This window comes from Typopeltis vanoorti, chromosome 25, assembly GCF_054136105.1.
Source record: "Typopeltis vanoorti isolate ZY-2024b chromosome 25, IOZ_Tvanoo_1.0, whole genome shotgun sequence".
Taxonomy (NCBI): domain Eukaryota; kingdom Metazoa; phylum Arthropoda; class Arachnida; order Uropygi; family Thelyphonidae; genus Typopeltis; species Typopeltis vanoorti.
In genome coordinates this window covers 43,370,693-43,392,741 of record NC_143573.1, presented here as the reverse complement: position 1 = coordinate 43,392,741, position 22,049 = coordinate 43,370,693, and the positions used below count along the sequence as shown (strand labels likewise).

General features: G+C 34.2%; 1 protein-coding gene across 1 annotated transcript in view; it reads left to right on the top strand.

The window, feature by feature from the left end:
• Nucleotides 1-22,049, top strand: part of LOC150092693 (cytosolic carboxypeptidase 2-like) — a 354,069-nt gene that overhangs the window by 203,890 nt on the left and 128,130 nt on the right. The window contains exon 12 of the mRNA XM_090414258.1: nt 13,120-13,279. Within this exon, the coding sequence (XP_090270384.1) occupies nt 13,120-13,279 (160 nt within the window). The remainder of the gene's footprint in view (nt 1-13,119; nt 13,280-22,049) is intronic.

Below are 22,049 nucleotides of genomic sequence, written 5' to 3'. Positions count from 1 at the left end.
TCAATTTCATAATGACACATCACAAAGGCTAACTTAAAATAAAATTCTAGCGAGAATTGAAACATGCCATATAATGAGTGTGTAAGTTCTCCTGCCACCTTAAACGCAAATAAGCAGTCATAAAATTCAACCAAAGGTTGAAACTTTTGTGTGAGTTGAGCCAGTCCGTAATGAGAAGTTCTGTCGGAACGATAAATGACACCCTGTTGTGAATGTGTTGAAACTAATAGTGAATGTTGTCATGACAGTTTCAGATGTTATGGAATTTGATTGAAGAGAATTAGCATTTCAACTCAACACTTGTTGGTTACCTTTGTCTTTTGGTCGCGCGATCTTTTGCTAATACTGCACCAATCATATGCACACTTTTATAGCTGCTCTTTTGTGTAAAACAAAATTAAACTTGTACGTATTGTAATAATTAAAAAAAAAAGCTGAATAATTTATAAGGTATAAAAGGATATCACCTGTGAATCGTTGACATGCCAGCAAAATTCTCAGACATGCCACCTCTGGCACGAGTGCCATAGGTTCGCCATCTAGGGCTTACTGTATAAAGTGTTTATTGTTGAAAATCATAAATGTGTTATTTTCAAGCTGAGCAGTTTATTTTCTGGTGAGTTACATACATATCTAATGCTTCTTTTTTATGTAAAAGTTTATTTTTATTGTAATGGCCACTAAAACTGCAACGAAAGGGAAAAAACAAACCAGCATTGAAGAGGAAATTAATTTCTCTCGAAGAAAAAATTAAAATCTTGGATCGGTTGAAAATTGGAGAAAAACCATGAGTTGTTGCAAGGACTCTGAATTTAAATGAATCAACAATTTGAACAATCAAACAAAATGAACATAAAATCTGAGAAAGTGTTATTGCTGGGTCAACGGTAAGTGCAAAGCGCATTGCTCGTGTACGCGATATTCTAATAGAAAAGATGGAGAAATTTCTAATGATTTGAATAGAAGATTGCACTCAAAAGAAAATTCCTTTTGATGGACATCTTATTAAGCAAAAAGCTCTCAAAGTTTATAAACAGTTAAAAGAACTTCATCAAGATTCTTCAGAAAAAATCTCTCAGCACGGATTTTGTGCCAGTAAGAGTTACTTCGAAAACTTTAAAAAGAGGTTTTCTTTGTATAATCTTAAAATCCAGAGAGAATCAGCATCAGCAGACATTGAAGCTGCCAGGAAATACCCAGCAGAACTTTTAAAAATCATTGAAGAAGGTGGTTACAGTGCAGACCAGGTGTTCAATGCGGATGAATCTGGGTTATATTGGAAAAAAATGCCAAAATGCACCTATAATTCGAAAAATGAAAGATCAGCTCCTGGATTCAAAGTTTCCAAAAATAGAATTACTCTACTGTTTTGTAGTAATGCATCAGGTGATTACATGACAAAACCAATGTTTATTAACCGATCTGCAAATCCTCGTGCGATGAAAGGGCTCGATAAGTCCATCCTATCTGTTTATTGGAGAGCCAACAAAAAGGCATGGGTTACAGCTAGCATGTTTGAAAATTGGTTTTTCAAGTGTTTTTTACCCGATGTAGAAAGTTACACAAAGAAAAAGAATATGGACTTCAAAATTCTACTTTTAGATAATGCACCAGGCCACCCAACAAATTTAAGCCATCCGAATATTAAAATAACTTTTTTTGCCGCCTAATACTACTTCACTTATTCAACCACTCGACCAAGGAATAATATCAACATTTAAGTCATATTATATTCGGCAAACATTTCAATTAATTTTGGTAAAAATGGAATCTAATCAACACATTACACTGTCTCAAGCATGGAAAGAGTTTTCAATATTGAATTGTGTAAAAATGATTTCTCTGTCCATTAAGGAATTACAACCCTCTACACTGAATGCTTGCTGGAAAAAAATATGGCCTGAAGCCATAAATGGAACAAAATTTCGTACCTCCAGTGGATGCTGAGCTACGTCGTATAATAAATGTCACACACATTTTTGATGGAGAGGGCTTTTGCGATATGGTTGAAAACGAAATTAGTGAATTAATTGATGGAGAAATATATTTAAATGAGGAGGAACTGGTGCAATTAATAAATGGCGTCGAACCAAATAGCAGGGAAAGTTCTGCCGAAGATTCTGATTGTGATGAATCCGTTAAAGAATTCAGTTTAAAGAAATTAGCAGAAGGATTGGACTTGGCAAGAAAGTTAGGAAATTATTTTATGAATAAAGATCCCTCAATGGAGCCCTCGGGAAAATTCACGAGACAATTGGATATTTGTTTAGCTCCATATTATGAACCTAATAAAAAAATTGCAGCATAGTGGTAAGCAAAAGACTTGATAACTAAACCAGCCGAAGTAGGCAATGAGAATTATACAAATGTTGTCCAAGAGATTTCAAGTAGTGAGGACCTCCAGCCACTTAAAGAACATGTACGAAATATTATTTCTAAAGACAGTGATGACGATTAAAATATGCGCTTTATCATCATCAAATTCCTGCCTTGTACCCCCATAAGGGGTGTACAGGATAAGATAGTACTAAGTGAAAAAATTATATCATTACTAACTTCCTATCTACAATTTTCCTCCAAATCAGTCTGTTACTTTTCAAGACTCCAACATTATCAGATCTTATATTTCTATCGTCTAATGCACTTTGTACCTTATCAATCCACCTATATCTTGGTCTTCCTCTGGGTCGTTTTGCTGCCAACCTGGCAGCGAACACTTGTTTTGCTAATCTTTCCTCGCCCATTCTGTTTAGGTGACCATACCACCTGAGATTAGCTCTGCTAACGCATTCCTGGATGCAGACAATGTCAAGTTCTTTCCTAATATCCTCATTTTTAATATGATATTACCATTGATGCCATGTGTTCACACCTATAATCTTTCTCAGGACTCTCATATCTGCAGTCTCTAGTCTTTGGACAAGTGTTTTACTTCTGACCCAGCTCTCAGATCCATAAGTTAAAACTGTCTTGTATACGGCTAATTTAGTGTTCCGACTAATTTCTCTCTTATTCCATATGAATTTATTCAATTGACTTCCCACCATACCAGCTTTGCTGATTCTGTTGTCTATTTCTATATTTAATTTACCATCTTCACTAAAAATCATGCCTAAGTAGCTGAAATGTTTTACTTGTTCCACAGGTTCTCCATTCACAACACAGTTGACATTTTCAATGATTCTGCCAATTTTCATTGTCTTTGTCTTTTTATTGCTGACCTTCATACCATATCTATTTCAACAGCTATTCAATTTAGTCAGAGAATCTTGCAGACTTGTAGCAGATTTATTTAGAAGTATAACATCATCCACATAAAGCAAAGAGCTGACATTAACATCTCCAATTTTGATATCATGTTTAATACCACTTTCCTTCATAATGTGATCCATATAGATAATGAATAACAGAGGGGATAATGTACATCCTTGTCTCACACCAGATTTAACATTAAACCATCTTCCTGTACTTCCTTCAATTCTAACTGCTGACTTACAACTCAAATAAAGACTAAGTATTGCTTGATATAATGCCCCATTGACACCATATAATTGCAGCGTGTTGAATAGCTTTTCTCTTGGCACCTTGTCATATGCCTTTTCCAGATCGACAAAACTTAAATACAGATCTTTGTTATATTCCCATGCTTTCTCGACTATATGTCGTAAAGTGAAGATCTGATCCTGACAGCCTCTATTTGGCCTGAATCCAGCTTGTTCTTCACCAAGCTTTTCTTCCATAATTCTTCTCAACCGTTTCTCAAGTATACTTGCATAGATCTTGCCAGGAACACTCAGTACGGAAATACCTCTGTAATTCTCACATTCAGTTTTATTTCCCTTTTGATATATGGGTACTATGAGAGCTCTACTCCAATCATCGGGAATTCGTCCCTCTGTCCAGGCTTTCTGAACTATGCAGTGCAGCCACTGTAAGACTCTTATACCACCATACTTCAGCATTTCTGGTCGAATATCATCTACTCCTGCTGCCTTTCCACATTTTAAGCCTTTGATGGCTTTTTCTACTTCAAGTATGGATATGTATTCCTGCCTGCATGCCTGGTCAGTGTTTTTTACCACTGTGCTGTCATCACTGCTTGTTTCATTTAGCAGTTTTTCAGAGTATTTACTCCATACTTCAAGGATATCTTTTATTCCAGTTTTCATGTCACCTTTATCATCTCTAACTCCTTTTACAGCACTCTTTCCTCCATTCCTAAGCTTCTTCAACAACCTCCAGAATATTTTGCCACCTTCTTGATATTTATTTTCTATATTCTTGCCAAAGTCCTCCCATGACTTTTGTTTAGCTAGTTTTACAAAGTGTTTAACATTCTTGCATTTGTCTCTATATTCTCTGAGAGCACAAGCTGACTTATTTGACAGGAACTTTTGATATGCTTTCTTCTTTTCCTTCACTGCCTCTTTCACTTCCTGTGTCCACCAGGGAGTTCTGATTTTTCTATCCTTGCAGACAACCTCACCACATGCCTCTCTGGCTGAATCAATCAGTGTTTTCTTCAAGGCTTGCCACTAAATCTCCAAGGTTTAGTTCCTGTTCTCAAACTCTTTCATTTTTTCTTCAATAATCTTTGTGTATTTTAGTCTACAGTTCACATCTGAGAGCTGCTCAACTTTTATTTGCTTTAAAACTTTCTTGCATGTTATTCTTTTCAATATGAAATTTCAAATTTCCAATTTCAAATCCTCTGTACACTTTGGTGTCCTGCACCAGGGAGAAAACATCACTATCAACAATAACATAGTCAATGAGACTTTTCTTATTCCTAGCCTCTTCTCTCTCCATGTGAATTTGTGCATATTTTTATGTTGGAACATGGTGTTAGTAATAACCAGTCCATGTCCTGAGCAGAAATCTAACAGATATTTGCCGTTATTATTAGCTTTGATCTTTTCTCCAAATTTTCCCCAAATATTTTTGTATGTCTCACAATCATTTCCTACTCTGCTATTTAGATCCCCAACAAGGACCAACTTTTCATTTTTCATTGTGTCAGTTGCTTTTTCTAAAGCATCAAAAAATTCCTCCACTTCTACCTTAGTAGAACCTTCTGTGGGACCATAGGCACAAATAAGTCTCATTGTCCAGTTCCTCATTCTCATATTTGCGCACATTACTCTACTTGAGACTGACTGCCATTCAAGAAGATTAGCCTCGTATTTTGTGTTGAATACTATGGCTAATCCTTCTTTTCCTTGATTGTCATTGCCTGAATATAACATTTTGTATTTATTGCTCAGAATGATCTCACCAGTTTTTGTCTTTTTTGTTTCAGTCACCCCTATTATGTTGATCTGGTACTTATCTAATTCCTCAGCTAGCTCCATTTCTTTGCCATTCTGGCTTCTTATGTTGATAGTACCGATCTTTAACTCTGGTGATGTTGAGTTGGGGTTTGTTTTCCAATTTTTTCCAGTAGCTGACTTTTCGCTGTTCACCCTGGTTCCCTGACGAAAACAACGGGGGCCTTGTTTAACCGGGCGACGCACCAGCCGGCATGAAATTTTGTCATGTTGTACCATCATTTTTTATATGCGCTTTATTGTGTCTAAAACATTTATGCATTATGTGCAATGAAATTTATGTACAATTTGTAATTTTTATAATTTTATACTATGTATTTGTCTCATAGTTTCTTTTCTTAACTTACATGAATTACCTGAATTAAATAAAAATATTGTTTTTGTTGGATATGTCATTGTTGTGTATATAATTAAAAAAAAAAACGATTTCAGAACCTAACCCTACTTTTTCTATGTGATCTAAGTTTCACATAATGTGATTTATATACCACAGCATTTCTATGGAACCTAACATCCACGTTATACGAGGGTTACCGGTATTACTATTTGTACAATTTTTGGAACAAGAAGGAGACATAATGGATCCTGAGTTTGAAGATGATAACTCTCATTTCCATCTAGCTTGAATTGTGCTGCATTGTTTTCAGTACATGAGAAAGACATTCATCATCTCAATTGGCTAGCCAAACCTTATCTAAATGTTGTTGTTGAAAAATTCTGGGACATGTTAGAAAGGGCTATAAAGAAGTATCAACTCCCTGCAGATATGGCAGAATTAAGGGATTTTTTAAGCATGGAGTGGAATAAACTTTTATGCATGTGATAATGAGTCATACTGATAGCATGCCAAAAAAACAAAAAAAAAAAAAAGAAATCCAAGCTGTAATTAAAGCAGTATGGTAATATGACTCCATATTAAGGAATGAAGTTTGCATTTCATAATTTTTTGTCCAGTGTGTTTAATATGAAAGAAAGGTTTAGATATTGACTTTCATTCTCTATGAGGAGGAGGAAACTTCTCCCACTGAATTGTGGCATTATAAATATAAGGTTAAGTTAAACTTCAGCAATGCGAGAAATTTTCATTTCCTCATAACGAATGTGAGGAAAAGGAAACTTAACTGAGTTAAGTTTAGGTGAGAGATGAAAGATTAATTTCACTGCCTTGTGTGAAACCACCATCCCACTGATTGGAGCCCTGAAGAGGTTTGAGAAAGTTCCATGTTTGGTTTTGAAAGCAAGATTTCTGAATTATATTAAAAAAAAAAAAAAGATAAAATAGATTGGAAACCAAATGGCTATTTTTCTGGCAACCTTAATAATAATGGAGATATGAATCTTTTATTTTGATGTTTAACTGCCAGTAAGCATATATATGCTTTTATATATATATATATACAGGGTGTTCGGGATAAATTTGACATATTTATAATTAATTATATTTTTCCGTAAGTTACATGTATTAACACACACTTCTCTTCATTTAAAAGTTTGGACCCTTCTTCATTCATATACAAGATGTCAGAAAGGATGGATAGCTGGAACCCACCTGAATCATGGAAGAGAATAACTTGTATCATGATGATTCGTGCCCGCCATCAAAATAAGGATATTACGACTGCTGCCCAATGCTCCCTGAATACAGTAAAAACAATCAGGCATGAACTAGAGACTTGCAATGGTGACTACGAGGATGTAGCAAGAAGAAAGATCCCTAGCAGACGATCTGATTGCGTTCGTACAGCAGAATTCCTCGCAAATCTGCAGGAACAGGTGTTGAAGAACCCTGGCATTGGAATTCGGGCTTTGTTCGTGGAGTTGCTAACTGTAGTCAAGCCCTGGATAACAAGGGTAGCCAATGGTAGGCCGTATGTATGGCAGCAGGATTCGGCCCCTTGCCACACCTCTGGGAAAAGTCAAAAATGGTTGTCTGAAAATTTCTACGACTTCACCAGTCCAAATGTTTGGCCTCCAAACTCCCCAGACCTTAACCCCATGGATTATTTTGTATGGGGCGCAGTTGAAAAAGACACCAATCGCACTTCCAGTAATACAAAAGCCCAGTTAATGGATAAAATTAAAACAGTTTTTGCGGCCCTTCCCAGGGAGACTGTAGCATCAGCTTGTTCGAGGTTCCGAAGCAGAATTGAAGCTGTGATCGATGCTAATGGTGGTTATTTTGAGTAAATCTTGTTGATAGTATTGTAATTAACTCTGCCTGTAATGTTTTTTTGTCAATTCATTAAATTTAATAGATACAAAGAAGATTTTCTTTTTCCTTACGAAACTGTCAAATTTATCCCGAACACCCTGTATATATATATATATATATATATATATATGGCAGTTAGACATCAAAAGATTCATATCTCCTTCATTATTAAAAAAAGATTATATTGCACTTGGCTGAGCTAGGTCATACTAAGAGATGTAACAAAAGTTAAAGAAAAATAACTAGTTGAAGTTCATTTTTTTTTTTTTTTGATGAATATGTTGAATGACCTTCAGTAAAGGGGTAAAGACAATTTCTGTAATTTTAAGGATAAATTTAAAAAATGTTACTGGTAGAGGATAGGTTAAATAATATTATATGATGCATGAATGATTAATATAATTAAAAATCATCATATTTGTTCATAACAATGATACTATTTTTAGACTCATAACTAGCCAGCATTAATATAGTGACTGTGTGTTTACTATAAATGAAGCCATTTCTTAATATAGCAAATACTATTATAGTGAATGTGCTCATCATAAAACAGAAAAAAACAGGTTTTCTAAAATTGAAATTATACAAAAGTATAATACTACCAATAGCTTTCTATGGGGCAGAAACTTGGACCTTTAAGGTCCAAGTTTCTACAGAGAAGCAGAGAAGAAACTGTTGGTTTTTGAAATGAAATGCTTCAGGTAAATAAACAACTCTTTGGATAAAATGTAAGGCTAATGCACAAGTGCTGCAAGATTTGAATATCCCTATCTTAACAATTCTTGACACAGTTAAAAATCATCAATTTTGTTGATTTAGCCACATTGTTGCAAATGGAACTGGACAGACTTTCTTGCCTGGTATTTTAGGGCACTACAGAGGGTACAAGACTGTCAAGATTCCCAGGGAAGATCATAATTAACATTAACTGCAATGGGCTTTCAACCAAGGTTGTTGGCATATCAAAGAGCTTGCTTTGGACAGAGAGAGAGCGGAAGTCTCTTATCCATGAGGGACTCAACCTGTCTTGAGTATGGAAGAGAAGAAAAATTCAAGAGAAGATGGCCACAGGGTTCTGTACTTACTGTTCAGTTTTTACATTAATGATCTGGGTGAATAATTTGATGGGGAATATCCATTTGCTTGCTGATGCAAAACTGAGCAGGACAATAGTTAATAGAGGAAATTTTTCAGTGGCTCACCAGAGGGGACAGGAAAAAGGGTTAATCAATATAATTATATAAGGATATGCTTTTACTAAGTGAAAAATCTACTCCTGTAGATTTTTCACTTAGTTGGTGAACAAGTAGAATAGTTTACCAGTCTATAATGACTGCTTTGTCAGTGAATGCATTCAAGAATAGGTACAACAGGTATTGTGTACAGTGTGGGTCTCCCACAATGAGTCCAGACTCCATGGAGATTCCCATGCAGTGATAATAGGTATATAACTTCCCATGATGCCATGCTAAACTGGCAACTATTATCCTTTGCCATTTCAGTCCTGCAGAAGCACAAGTCTAGCAGTACACCACTATCTGCCTTCTCCTGGATTGTATTCTTCCATATACTACTCTTTGGCATCTTTCCATCAGCATTCCCCCCCCCCCCTCCCAATATATCCACATTCCCAGCCTCCTTCACATTCATCCCTATTTGCTCCAATTTGTGTAATAGAGGTCCACATGGTGTCTTGTCAGATTCCTCTGCAAACAGCAGTATCATTGTATCCAACTTAACTATCTTCTTTTTGCTTCAAGCTTCAGCTTGTTGCATCTTTAGTACTTCAGTGCAGACTGTTTATTTTCATGGTCTCTCAATTGATCTTTTTATAGATTTTTTTGCTATTATTTTATTATTTCAAATTTTGTTTCATTAACTATTTTTCTCAGTGCTTTAATTTCTCATCTAGTATTTATTTGTTGCATTTTGATGTTTCTATTCTTGTTTCACATGTGTAAGTTAAGTCACTAGTCTACTGATTTATAGATTCTTAATTTTGTTTCTATTGTTAGATCTTTATTTTTCCATATGGTTGAATTTAAGCATCCTGATATTTTATTAGCCTTCATGGATTGTTCTTTTACTTCATTTTGTGTTATATTTTCATTGTTTATAATTATTTCAACATATTTAAATTTTATTACTTGTTCCAGTATATTTTCTCATTTAGTTCCAATTTGCATTTTATTGTTTTTTTTTTGTTTGTTTTTTTTCAATTACCATTGTTTTTAATTTTTCTTTTAATGTTAAAACTGCTCCACATCTGTAGGAATGTAAATAATTGCTTATGGATATTGTCATTTTCTACAATAATGCTACATTATCTACATATCCAATCAAATTTAAATTTTCTTTTTTGATTTTTATTCCATTTAATTTCTTTTTCTTCAGTTCTATTATTTTTGCATAATTATATTAAATAAATATAACAACATGATTACACTTTACTGTCATTATTATAAACAAGTGAGTAGATTAGATTAACTGAGTTAAGTTTAGGTGAGAGATGAAAGATTAATTTCACTGCCTTGTGTGAAACCACCATCCCACTGATTGGAGCCCTGAAGAGGTTTGAGAAAGTTCCATGTTTGGTTTTGAAAGCAAGATTTCTGAATTATATTAAAAAAAAAAAAAAAAAGATTATAACATAGATTGGAAGCCAAATGGCTATTTTTCTGGCAACCTTAATAATAATGGAGATATGAATCTTTTGATGTTTAACTGCCAGTAAGCATATATATGCTTTTATATATTTATATATATTTATATATATATATATATGGCAGTTAAACATCAAAAGATTCATATCTCCTTCATTATTAAAAAAAGATTATATTGCACTTGGCTGAGCTAGGTCATACTAAGAGATGTAACAAAAGTTAAAGAAAAATAACTAGTTGAAGTTCATTTTTTTTTTTTTTTGATGAATATGTTGAATGACCTTCAGTAAAGGGTTAAAGACAATTTCTGTAATTTTAAGGATAAATTTAAAAAATGTTACTGGTAGAGGATAGGTTAAATAATATTATATGATGCATGAATGATTAATATGATTAAAAATCATCATATTTGTTCATAACAATGATACTATTTTTAGACTCATAACTAGCCAGCATTAATATAGTGACTGTGTGTTTACTATAAATGAAGCCATTTCTTAATATAGCAAATACCATTATAGTGAATGTGCTTATCATAAAACAGAAAAAAACAGGTTTTCTAAAATTGAAATTATACAAAAGTATAATACTACCAATAGCTTTCTATGGGGCAGAAACTTGGACCTTTAAGGTCCAAGTTTCTACAGAGAAGCAGAGAAGAAACTGTTGGTTTTTGAAATGAAATGCTTCAGGTAAATAATCTCTTCTGCATTTGTGGTTGCTATTTATCCTGTTCAGTCTGACCAGTACATATGTGGCAAAATCTGAAAAAACTTGTTTTAGTTAGAGGAAAAGTTGGGTTTATATTCAGTTAAGGATTCAAGGAAAGTTCATAGATGAAGATAGCAGGATTTTTTTTTTGCCCAGACTCCTCGTTTTAACTGCTGCAAACTGCCAAACATACATGTGGATTTGAGAGATGCAGTATGCTTTCTCGTGGCCTTAGCTTACTATTGATTCTAAATAATCCAACAACTTATTTAAAGCATAGTAATTTTGACTTAAGAGTTAAATTTTCATGGTAGTTTAAAATGCTCATTTCATATTTGCTATTGGTTGAAACATACATAGCTTCCTTTGATATTAATATAACAAAATTAGAATGATCTTGATACTTGTGTGGTGGTTTCAGCATTTCTCAATTCTTCCTTTTGTAATCATTTACTCCTGTTTTATTATATTATATTGCACTGTTTTATGTAAAATATGAAGAAATTATTTTGTGTGATGGTTTTCTTTGAATTAAAATCAAAATAGGATTGCCATTATTGAAATTTAATTATTATTCTTATAACAAAATTTATAGTACTATAAGATTTGATATATAAGTATCTTATACACTGGTGTCCAAAAGCTAAGGACGAACTACATTTTTACCTGCATATGAAAAAAATTCCCATGACTACAGCCAAATGTGAACGTAAATTTATTGCCAGCATGCTAATAAATTATATTACACAAAAAATGTATTATAAATTTTGTACAAATTAAATTGCAATACATTTTTGGCAAAAGTTAGAAATTTTTTAAAGACATAGTTAAGGAAATAATGTACAGTGCTTATAGAAAACTATGCAGAGAGACATTTCATTATGGACCATGTCCATCCTGAACTACAATGCAGCTCTCATAATTTCATACCATGCTTAGCACTGAGTGATTCAGGAGTTTGTGAGGCAAACTGACCCACTTCTTCAGAGCAAGGATAAGGTCTTGTTTGTTTTCTGGAGGGGAATTTTGAACATGTCTGTCTATTGCATCCCAAACGTGTTATATGGGGGTTGAGAGCTGTGGAGTGTGCTGATCACTCAAGTAGATTAATATCCTCAGTCTCCAGAAGTATCTCCACTGCTTGTGTATGATGTGGTATGGCATTGTCATCCATAAAAATGAATTCTTCACTTACAGTACCAGAGAATAATTGAATGTGACATTGAAGAACTTTGTTGCAATATCATTCACTTGTCATAGTCCCTTTTTTCAGCACTTGTAGTTCGGTGCATCCATTAAACTTAATGCCTCCCCACACCATGACCCCAGCACCACAATATTTATCCCTTTCAAGAATATTCTTGCTATGGCAAGCAGTACCACTTTCACACCAGATCAAGTGTCATCTAGAATCAGAGACAGGATTAAAACCACTCTCATCTGTAAAGAGTAAATTAACCCATGGGTGTTTAATACAATTTTTATGTATACAAATCACGATGAGTGTGGTGTTGTATCTGAAACGTGCTCTACGATGAACTTTGGATAAAGGGATGCAGACTATAGGCCTTCAGGTGTATAGGCCTACTTATCACAGACATCTTGCCATGGTTTGTTGAGATATCCACATACCTGTGCTTGAATGGAGCTAACTTGCAAACTGACCTGCTGTGGGGTGTCGATTACATTTTGCTGTTATAGCTAAAAATCTGTCTTCATGCTCCATGGTAGAGCAAAGGCAATCTCTTAGCAAACATCTGGAACAATTCCATTGGTTTGAAATGTGCTGTCTAGAGCCTGGATACAATGCTATGTGAGATTCCAAACTCTCTAGCAATATCAGTAATTCTATGGCCTTCCTCAAGCTTTACAATAATTCTTCCCTGCATGAAATCATCTAGATATGTCTTTGGACATCCAAGTTTGCAACTTTATTCCTTCACGTAAAGAGCTTCCTTCAAATACAGTTCACTTATTGCAGCCTTCTGCCTTTTATCCTATTGAATGCTACCATGTGACCTCTTTATGTGTGATTTGAAAATGTGAATGTGCACCCACTTTCTACTTGAAATCATCAGTTATACAAATTGCCACAAGCTGATTTGTCTGAATTTGTGGTTGTAATCTTCAGAAATAGTATTCTTCCTTAGGTTTTAGACACCAGTGCATGAATGTATTTTAAATGTTTTCTTTAACCTATCTCTAGGTTAATGGAAGAGCATGAAGTATTTCTTTACTGTGATCTGCATGGACATAGTCTGAAGCACAATACATTCATTTATGGTTGTGAAAATAGGCAAAACAGCCCAAATTTTCTTCATGAGCGAATCTTCCCTTTTTTGCTCAAAAAGCATGCAGGTGACAAGGTAATAATTTGTATATTTTGTTATACTACATAAGAAAGTAAGTTTGCTGCATCAAAAAAAAAAAAAAGGATAATAAATGTGCATTGTTTTATAGCAAGTCAGAGGGAGGGGAACATGTCTTCCTTTGAAACTTAGTTTTTAAAAGCTTTCCAGACTATAGCCTTTGACATCAGAGTTGTCTTAGTAGTGTACCATTTAAAAGAGACACTCTTCCTCAGATTCCATATATTCATTTCTGTTAGTGCTTTTAATAATTTTACTAGCCTGATTGTTTCAAACAGTTCATTTTCATGGGACAGAGAGAAACTCTTTTAGTATGCTCTGAAATTTTATCTTTAATTGCAGTATTTTCATAAATCAATACATAAAGCTAAATATGAAGAAAAGAACCTAAAAAGGTTCCTTTGTTTAAAGTATGCATTTTTGGTCGTTTTATAATAGAAATACAATTTTATTAATACAGACCAGTATTTTACAATAAAAAACTTATATTCAAACAATGAGAACTACAAACAAATAAAAAAAAAAAGAGGCTCTATATTTAGGAATGCAGACAACAGAGAAGAATAAGTCCTAATGATCATCAACCACCATTAATAGAGATGAAACCTAAAGAAGCAATTAACTAAACCTTTTACATGCAACTGTACTTTCACTTATCTGATCCTTCACCTAACAGAAAAGCAAACCGTCTTCCAGCTGTGGCTGCCTGATAAATGATAGATTACTGTATAAAGGAAGAAAAATGAACCATAATAAGTATAATTTAAAACTGGTTTTCTTCTTGCCAGTTTGCTGTTTTGCAGGATGAAAAACTCTGCTGCCTCCACATGAGACTGGCTCTCCATCCCTGTACTACTACAAACTGCCCATTGCATGCCTCCTCCTCTGATCTTTCACCAGAAGATCAGAAAAATCCTGTTCAGTCATGACATTGATAAGTCTCCTCATCCATATGGAATACCTCCAGTTGAGCTTAAAAATTGTGTTTCAGAATTAACAACCATCCTGTAACTAGCAAACCCTTATCCTGACACAAATATATTACACCAATAGCCTCCTTGGCCTCTAAAAATGGCATTCTTTTTTAATCAAACATTACTTCTCTCCTGCTCATTTCCTAAAACTCAGTCTTGGATCTGACCAAACCTTGGAATGCTGTTCTCACATTTGGGATGCTGCACACAAACCTCCTTGAAAATTCTTGATGATATATAAAAGAGGACAATCCACTTAATAGGTAATCCCTTTATCAAAGACTTGCTTCAGGCACTTTCTCCATAATGCAGAAACATATGTGACTATGACCATTCCTCCACTTTATTCTAATCATGCAAGGATTAGAATAAACTGGTCAACACCAATATATGGTCCAACTCCAAGCATACCAAATGAACTCATCTTCCTTCATTCCATCAGCTCTGTTCTTTGGGACAATCCCAATCATACTGTTTTCCCCAATGATAATCCACAACTTTTATAGAACATTTTAATAGATTACTTCTTTCTCGTTAATCACCTCTCCACATATCACATGGCCCAGTTGAGTTATAGGTCTTGTGACCTTGCACGTGTTGTGTTATTGTTAAAAATTACAGAAGTGTCCTAGAGAAGTCAATTAGCCTCAAGAATTTAAGATAAAAAATATGCATTACAGTTTTACTGTCAAGTATCAACATTTGCATTTTAAATGTAAAGTTTCAAAAGTTAAAGAGCTTATGAGAATACAGCCTTCAGCATGAGAATTACTTGCACTTCAATGCTACCTAAAACATGAATCCTATACAAGAATCCATGTATTTGTCCTTAACTAGCACATTTTATTAAGTAGTTCACTGATATGACAGCTGCTTTAAATTTTTTAAGCCTTCAAAGGCAATCCTCATTATTCTGTAATAAAAGAAAGAATATTCATTACTTTTAATAGTTTTGAATAACAAAGGAACCTAGAAATACAATTTTATTAATACAGACCAGTATTTTACAATAAAAAACATATATTCAAACCTACCAGTTTCGCCAGCAAACTGTCTGGCTTTTTCAAGGTATTAACGGAGATATGAAAGTTACTAAATGCAAATTAAAAGGAACATAAAAAACATTGTAAACCAAACTAGTATCTATGGTTACACGTTTCGCGTGACAGAGATGACTTATTGTTCTTATTCATTATCACGCATGCATGTTTGTTGTAAACGTATAATGTTGTTACTGGCTAGCTGTAGTTCAGATTGATTTAGAGAGAGGATCAGGTTTTTCCACGAACTGTTTAGAATTACACCCTGATTTCTGTTGAGGTTTCCGCCGGTTATTAGTACACACGATGCCTGTAGTCGTCATCGAGATATGGCATGGAGCTGTTTTGCCCATCTATCGTGTGGTTAGACGTGCAGAAATGATGTGCTAAGCTGGAAGAGATGCTTCTGTTGTGGTTTACATCACCAACATGTTCTTTTTGTCTAATTTCTAAACTTCGTGAAGTTTGTCCGATGTAGGCAAGACCACAGGAGCAGGGAATGTAACATACTCCTGGATATTTGTAGAACGGAACTTTATCTTTTGGAGATCCTAAAACTTGTCTGATGTTGGTGGTTGGTTTGAAGAACACTCTGATGTTGTGGGCTCTTAGTATTCTTGCTATTTGATAAGAAATTGACTTGATGAAAGGTATCGCTACAGTAGAAACGTGCTGATGGTGGGATTCTTCTTGTCTGGGGTTGTCATTGTATAGATATTTTTTGATGATATTTTGAGGATATCCATTTTGTGATAATGTGTTGGCTATTAGTGAGAGTTCATTCTGTGTATCCTCCTCTTCTGATATAAACTTTTTGGCTCTATGTTTCAACATGTGGATAATACTCAGTTTGTGTGACTTGTGATGGTTTGAAGTATAGTGAAGATATCTTCCAGTATCTGTGGGCTTTCTGTAAATGGATAATTTGACACTGTTAGGTTGTTTTTTTATCAAAATATCTAAAAAGTGCAGTTGGTTGTTGTTTTCTACTTCAGAGTGAATTTTATCTTGCTATGTATTGAGTTGATTTTATCTACAAACGATTTAAGGCTGTCTAAGCTGTCTTGCCATATGATGAATATATCATCCACATATCTCCGCCATGTAGATGGTCTCGGGAAGATTGCAGAGAGAATTTCTTTTTCAAGTTTTTCCATGAAAAGGTCTGCACAAGATGGTGATAGTGGGCTTCCCATTGCTAGGCCTTCTAATTGTTGGTATATGGTGTTGTTAACCTTGAAGAAATTAGATTGAAGACAGTGTCTAAACATCTGTGTGATGTCTAGAGGAAAGAGGTTTTGGATGATGTTTATTACCTCTTCTACTGGAACATTGGTGAAAAAGGATACAACATCTAGGCTTGCTAGCATGTCAGTTGGTGCAATCTTAATGGCTTGGAGTTTATTTACAAAATGTTGACCATTCTTGATATAGGATTCTGTTGATCTTATTTTATTATTTAATAAGTTTGCAAGATGCTTTGCCAAAAGGTAGGTTGGTGATGATCTTCCATCAACTATTGGACGGAGAGGTATATCCTGTTTATGTATTTTAGGTGTTCCATATAGTCTTGGGGTGATAGGATGTGAGGATTTAAGTGTTCTCTTCATTTCTTCTTGCCAATTGTTATAATTTCTGATTAGTTGGTTTGTTTCATTATGATTTTTAATTGTGGGGTCTCTGTCTAGGATTTTATAAGTTGAGGTGTCTGATAGTAATACGTTTAACTTATCATAATAATCTTTAGAGTTGAGGATAACTGTAGAATTTCCTTTATCAGCTTTTGTAATAATGATATCTTTATTTTTCTTCAAGTTGAGAATTGCCTTTCTATCATAAGGAGACGTGTTGAGAACAGGTTGTTTTGCTTTGGCTAGGATTATTGTACTTTTGAATCTAATAGTGTCGGCAATGTTTTTTGGTAGTGGATATAGCAGGTGCCTTTTTCAATTCCACACATAAAATCCATTTTAGGAATGTTTTTGGGCGTAATCGCGAAATTAAACCTTTTTTGAGAATATCAGATTCATTTCTTGTGAGGTTATGATTTGACAAATTGAAAATCACTTTGTCATCTGGGAGGTTGTTTTGTGTCCGATATTTTTTCTTGTAAAGTTCGTTGAATTTTCTAATTTGTTTGTCCTTATAAAGTTTGAAAGTTTTTACGTAACTTTGTTGTATCATTTGGTCTAGTTGATTCCATATGGTGTATTCTACGTTGTTGGAAATTTCATCAAAGAACTTGCGGCAATTAATATCACTTTTATTCAGTTCGTATCTCGTGTGTTGGATCCTTTCTCTAACAAGTGCCAATGAAGTGCGTAGATAAATTTTTTTAGCTGATGTAGAGTTGATATGAAGAAAAGCCAAACTTTTGAACCACTTAACGTTCCTTAAACGTTGCAGGGAATTCTCCATAATTCCTAAGTTCCTTATAATCAGAGGTCATATCAACTCTACATCAGCTAAAAAAATTTATCTACGCACTTCATTGGCGCTTGTTAGAGAAAGGATCCAACACACGAGATACGAACTGAATAAAAGTGATATTAATTGCCGCAAGTTCTTTAATGAAATTTCCAACAACGTAGAATACACCATATGGAATCAACTAGACCAAATGATACAACAAAGTTATATCATAAGATTCCCAGCCATGATTTCCTTCTTCCTCTATCTCTATTGTGTTAAATTTTCCCTCCCTCACCTTTCATTATTAGTTGTTGTATTGGTATTTATTGTTACTAATAATGTATCCAAGGAGGTTGACCTTAGCTTTGTCACTATATATATATATATATATATATATATATATATATATATATATATATATATATATATTAAATATAAATTTTATCTTATTTTATTTCTTCCATTACTCCTTTGTTGAATACTCTAAAAACCCAGAACATCCTGTTAGTCATCTCTGTATTCACATTTTGGATGATGTCATTTTTTGTTTAATGCCCATGATTTATCTCCATTTAATTAATCAGCCTGGCTGGCTGAGTGGTTAGCATATTCGCTCTCCAGCCAAAAGGCTGCGGGTTCGAATCCCAACGTGGTTATGGATGCTTGTGTTGTCTGTGGAAATACTAGTGGTGGTGGTTGACGGTAGATGGCATTGGTGTGGTTGTGGTCAGTTGGTGGATTGAGTGGTTGAGACAGAATTGTAGAGCAGGTGCCCTCCCTCAATGAGTCTTTGGACTTCCTGGAGGTGTCAAAATAATAATAATAATAATAATATTTTATTATTCTCCATCTTGGACCTAAATCCATATTTGGATTGCATGTTAGTACTCGTTTCATCTTCTGAAAGTCTTTTCATGTCATCTTTTTGTTCTGCATCTTATTTTTTTAAGATGCTTGAATCTGCCTATCTCTAAAAATTATATATTCTGAGTAAACATTAAACAGAATTATACAGTCCCATCATACTCCTTTTCTTCTTAATTTAATCTCCTGTTCTTAAATTTTTGGTTTCAAAAAATCCTAATATATCTTTTCTATCCAGTTCAATACTGTGCTGTATACTTAATAGTTGCTCATGACAAACTTTCTAAAAAGCTTTTTTGGAAATCTTGAAATTCAATGAAGTAATTCGTGAACCTGATTCGCATTTCTTCAGTTTCTAATTCACACGTTTCTGTACACATAATGATAGTTTTTTTTTTTGTTCCCACATATATAAATCTAGTACAGGTAACCCTCGTATAACACGGATGTTAGGTTCCACAAAAATTCCGCGTTATATAAATCGCGTTATGCGAGACTCAGATCACATAGAAAAATTAGGCTTAGGTTCTGATTTTTTTTTTTTTTTTATAAACAACAATGACATATCCAACAAAAAAAAATATTTTTATTTAATTCAGGTAATTCATGTAAGGTTAAGAAAACATATAAACTATAAAACAAATACATATTACAAAAATTACAAATTGTACGTGTAAACTTCATTGCACATAATGCATAACTGTTTTAGGCAAAATGAAATAAAGTGCATATTTTAATCTTTCATCGCACAAGGATTTGAGGATCAGTTAATAAACATTGGTGTGTCATGTAATCACTTGATGCATTACTACAAAACAGTAGAGTAATTCTATCTTTGGAAACTTGGAATCCAGGAGCTGATCTTTCATTTTTCAAAATATAGGTGCGTTTTTGCACTTTTTTCTAATATAACCCAGATTCATCTGCATTGAACACCTGGTCTGCATCATAAATATTTATAAACCTTGAGAGTTTTTTTGTTTAATAAGATTTCAATCCATAGGAATTTTCTTTTGAGGTGCAATCTTCTGTCAAAATCATTAGAGATTTCTCTCCATTTTTCCATTAGAATATCGCGTACACGAGCAATGTGTTTTGCACTTATCGTTGGCCCAGCAATAAACACTTTCTCGGATTTTATGTTCATTTTGTTTGTTCGAATTGTTGATTCATTTAAATTCAGTCCTTACAACAACTGGTTTTTCTCCATTTTTCAACCAATCCATGATTTTAATTTTTTCTTCGAGAGAAATCAATTTTGTTTTCAATGTTGGTTTTTCCCTTTCGTTGCAGTTTGTGGCCATTACTATAAAAATAAATTTTTTACATAAAAAATGCATTACATATTAATTATGTATGTAACTCACCAGAAAATAAAGTGCTCAGCTTGAGATGCACACTTATGATTTTTAATGTGCTTTCCTGGCAGAAAACGAAGACGATTTTTAACAATAAACACTTTATAAGGTATACAATTGATGTACATGCTTGCAAGGGCATTACTCCTTAATATAAATTTGCTACTTATAATTACATGCAGGATACAGGCAGACACAAATTTAACAAAGATGAAATTTGATTTTTAAGGCATGCAGTGAAAAACATATGAAAAGATAAAGGGTTACTACAATTTGTAGACCGTGTTTTTATCGGAACCGTGTTGTATAAGTACCACGTTCAACAAGGGTTACTACAATTTTAGACCGCATTGTATAAGTACCGCGGTATACGAGGGTTACCTGCACTTCCAACAGCAGCTTCTTTGTATTTACTTCTTATTCCATGTGTGATTGTTATGATTTTAAGAACATGACTCATGAAACTGATTGCTCTGAATACCAAATGCCATGTAAATACTTGCCATTGGTAATGTTACAGATGTTGACCAGTCTTCAGGCATAATACCTTTATCATATATGTAATTTAAAACTTGTTATTTAGGTGATCTCTTTGTTATCTTTATCTAGCAAGTTCAGCACTTTTTGTATCGGGTTCCTGTCATTATTCTTTGCTTTTTGCGAATTCTGTGTTTCATTTCTTAATTAGTTATTTCTTTAATAATTAATAGTCTATGAAAGGACTAGTGGTGCACAATATATAGCCTATCCTAGCCAAGCCAACTCCACAATCCTACTGTCTTGTGTTCACAAACTGGGCTATGGTGTATTCATTGAGCACTTATATTGCAAAGACATATCTTCCCTATTTGAAGGAAATAATAAACTAAACCTCTAAGTCAGGGGTTACCCAACCCTATGTCTGCGGGCACATTGGCGCCCGTCAACCAATTTGTGTGTGCCTGCCGCTGTTCAACTGTGTGCCGTATAGTTTGAAATAATCACACAACAATTCATGGCATGCTATATGACGCATGCATTAATGACCCATGACGAGTATTAAACGCATGCAATGTAAAGTAGACGCGCATTCGAAGTTGTTCATTCCAGTTTAAGAACTGGAATATCATCATATTCTCCTAATTATGAAGCACTGGCCAATGAAATGCAATGCCAAAGATCACACTTACTTACACACACACACACATACACACACACATATATATATATATATATATATATATATATATATATATATATTTAAATTTTTATATAATGTAAACTTTTAAGTAATAAAACATTTGATTATAATGTAAACTTTGTATGTATTCATTTAACAAATGAATTCAAAAAATTTGCTTGAAAAAATAGATGGTGCCTGTCACCCTATTGGTATTTTAGAATGTGCTGTAGGAAACAAAAAGGTTGGGAACCCCTGCTCTAAGTGGTACAGAACTTTACCATCATTATCATCACATTCCTGACATGTACCTTCAGGGGGATGTACAGGATGTTATAATAGTACTACATGAAAACGTTATGCCACTACTAACTTCCAATCAGCAGCTTTCCTCCAAATCTTATCTGTTAAGATGCCACCATTATCAGATCTTATATTTCTGTCTTGTGAGGTACTTTTTCTATATCAATCCATCTAGATCTTGTTCTTCCTCCTGGATCATTTTATTGCCAACCTGGCAAAGAACACTTGTTTTGCTAATCTTTTCTCTTCTGTTCTGTTTTAGTGACCATACCATCTGAGGTTAGCAGAGCTAACCTCAGATGGTATGGTCACACTTCGCGAGTGGTGTTGTATGGCGACTCCATTATTAAAGGTGTGCTAGAGGATAAAATGCACAAGGTATGTTTTTCAGGCGGTAAAATGAGTAGAGTGATTCAGGCATTGGATATGAGGAGGCGCGAGCAAAAGTATTAATAGGTATGAATGATTTGAGAGAGGACAAAGAGTGTGTCAGAATGGATATCAGGAGGCTGCTTGGAAAGATAAAAGAGAATAGTGTGACAGGAAGGGTAGTCAGTGTATTGCCTAGGTACGACTGTGGTGAAATGAGGCAGAGAGCAAGGATTATGAATGATATTCTGACCGAAATGTGTGAGGAGATGGGAATACAGTTTGTTA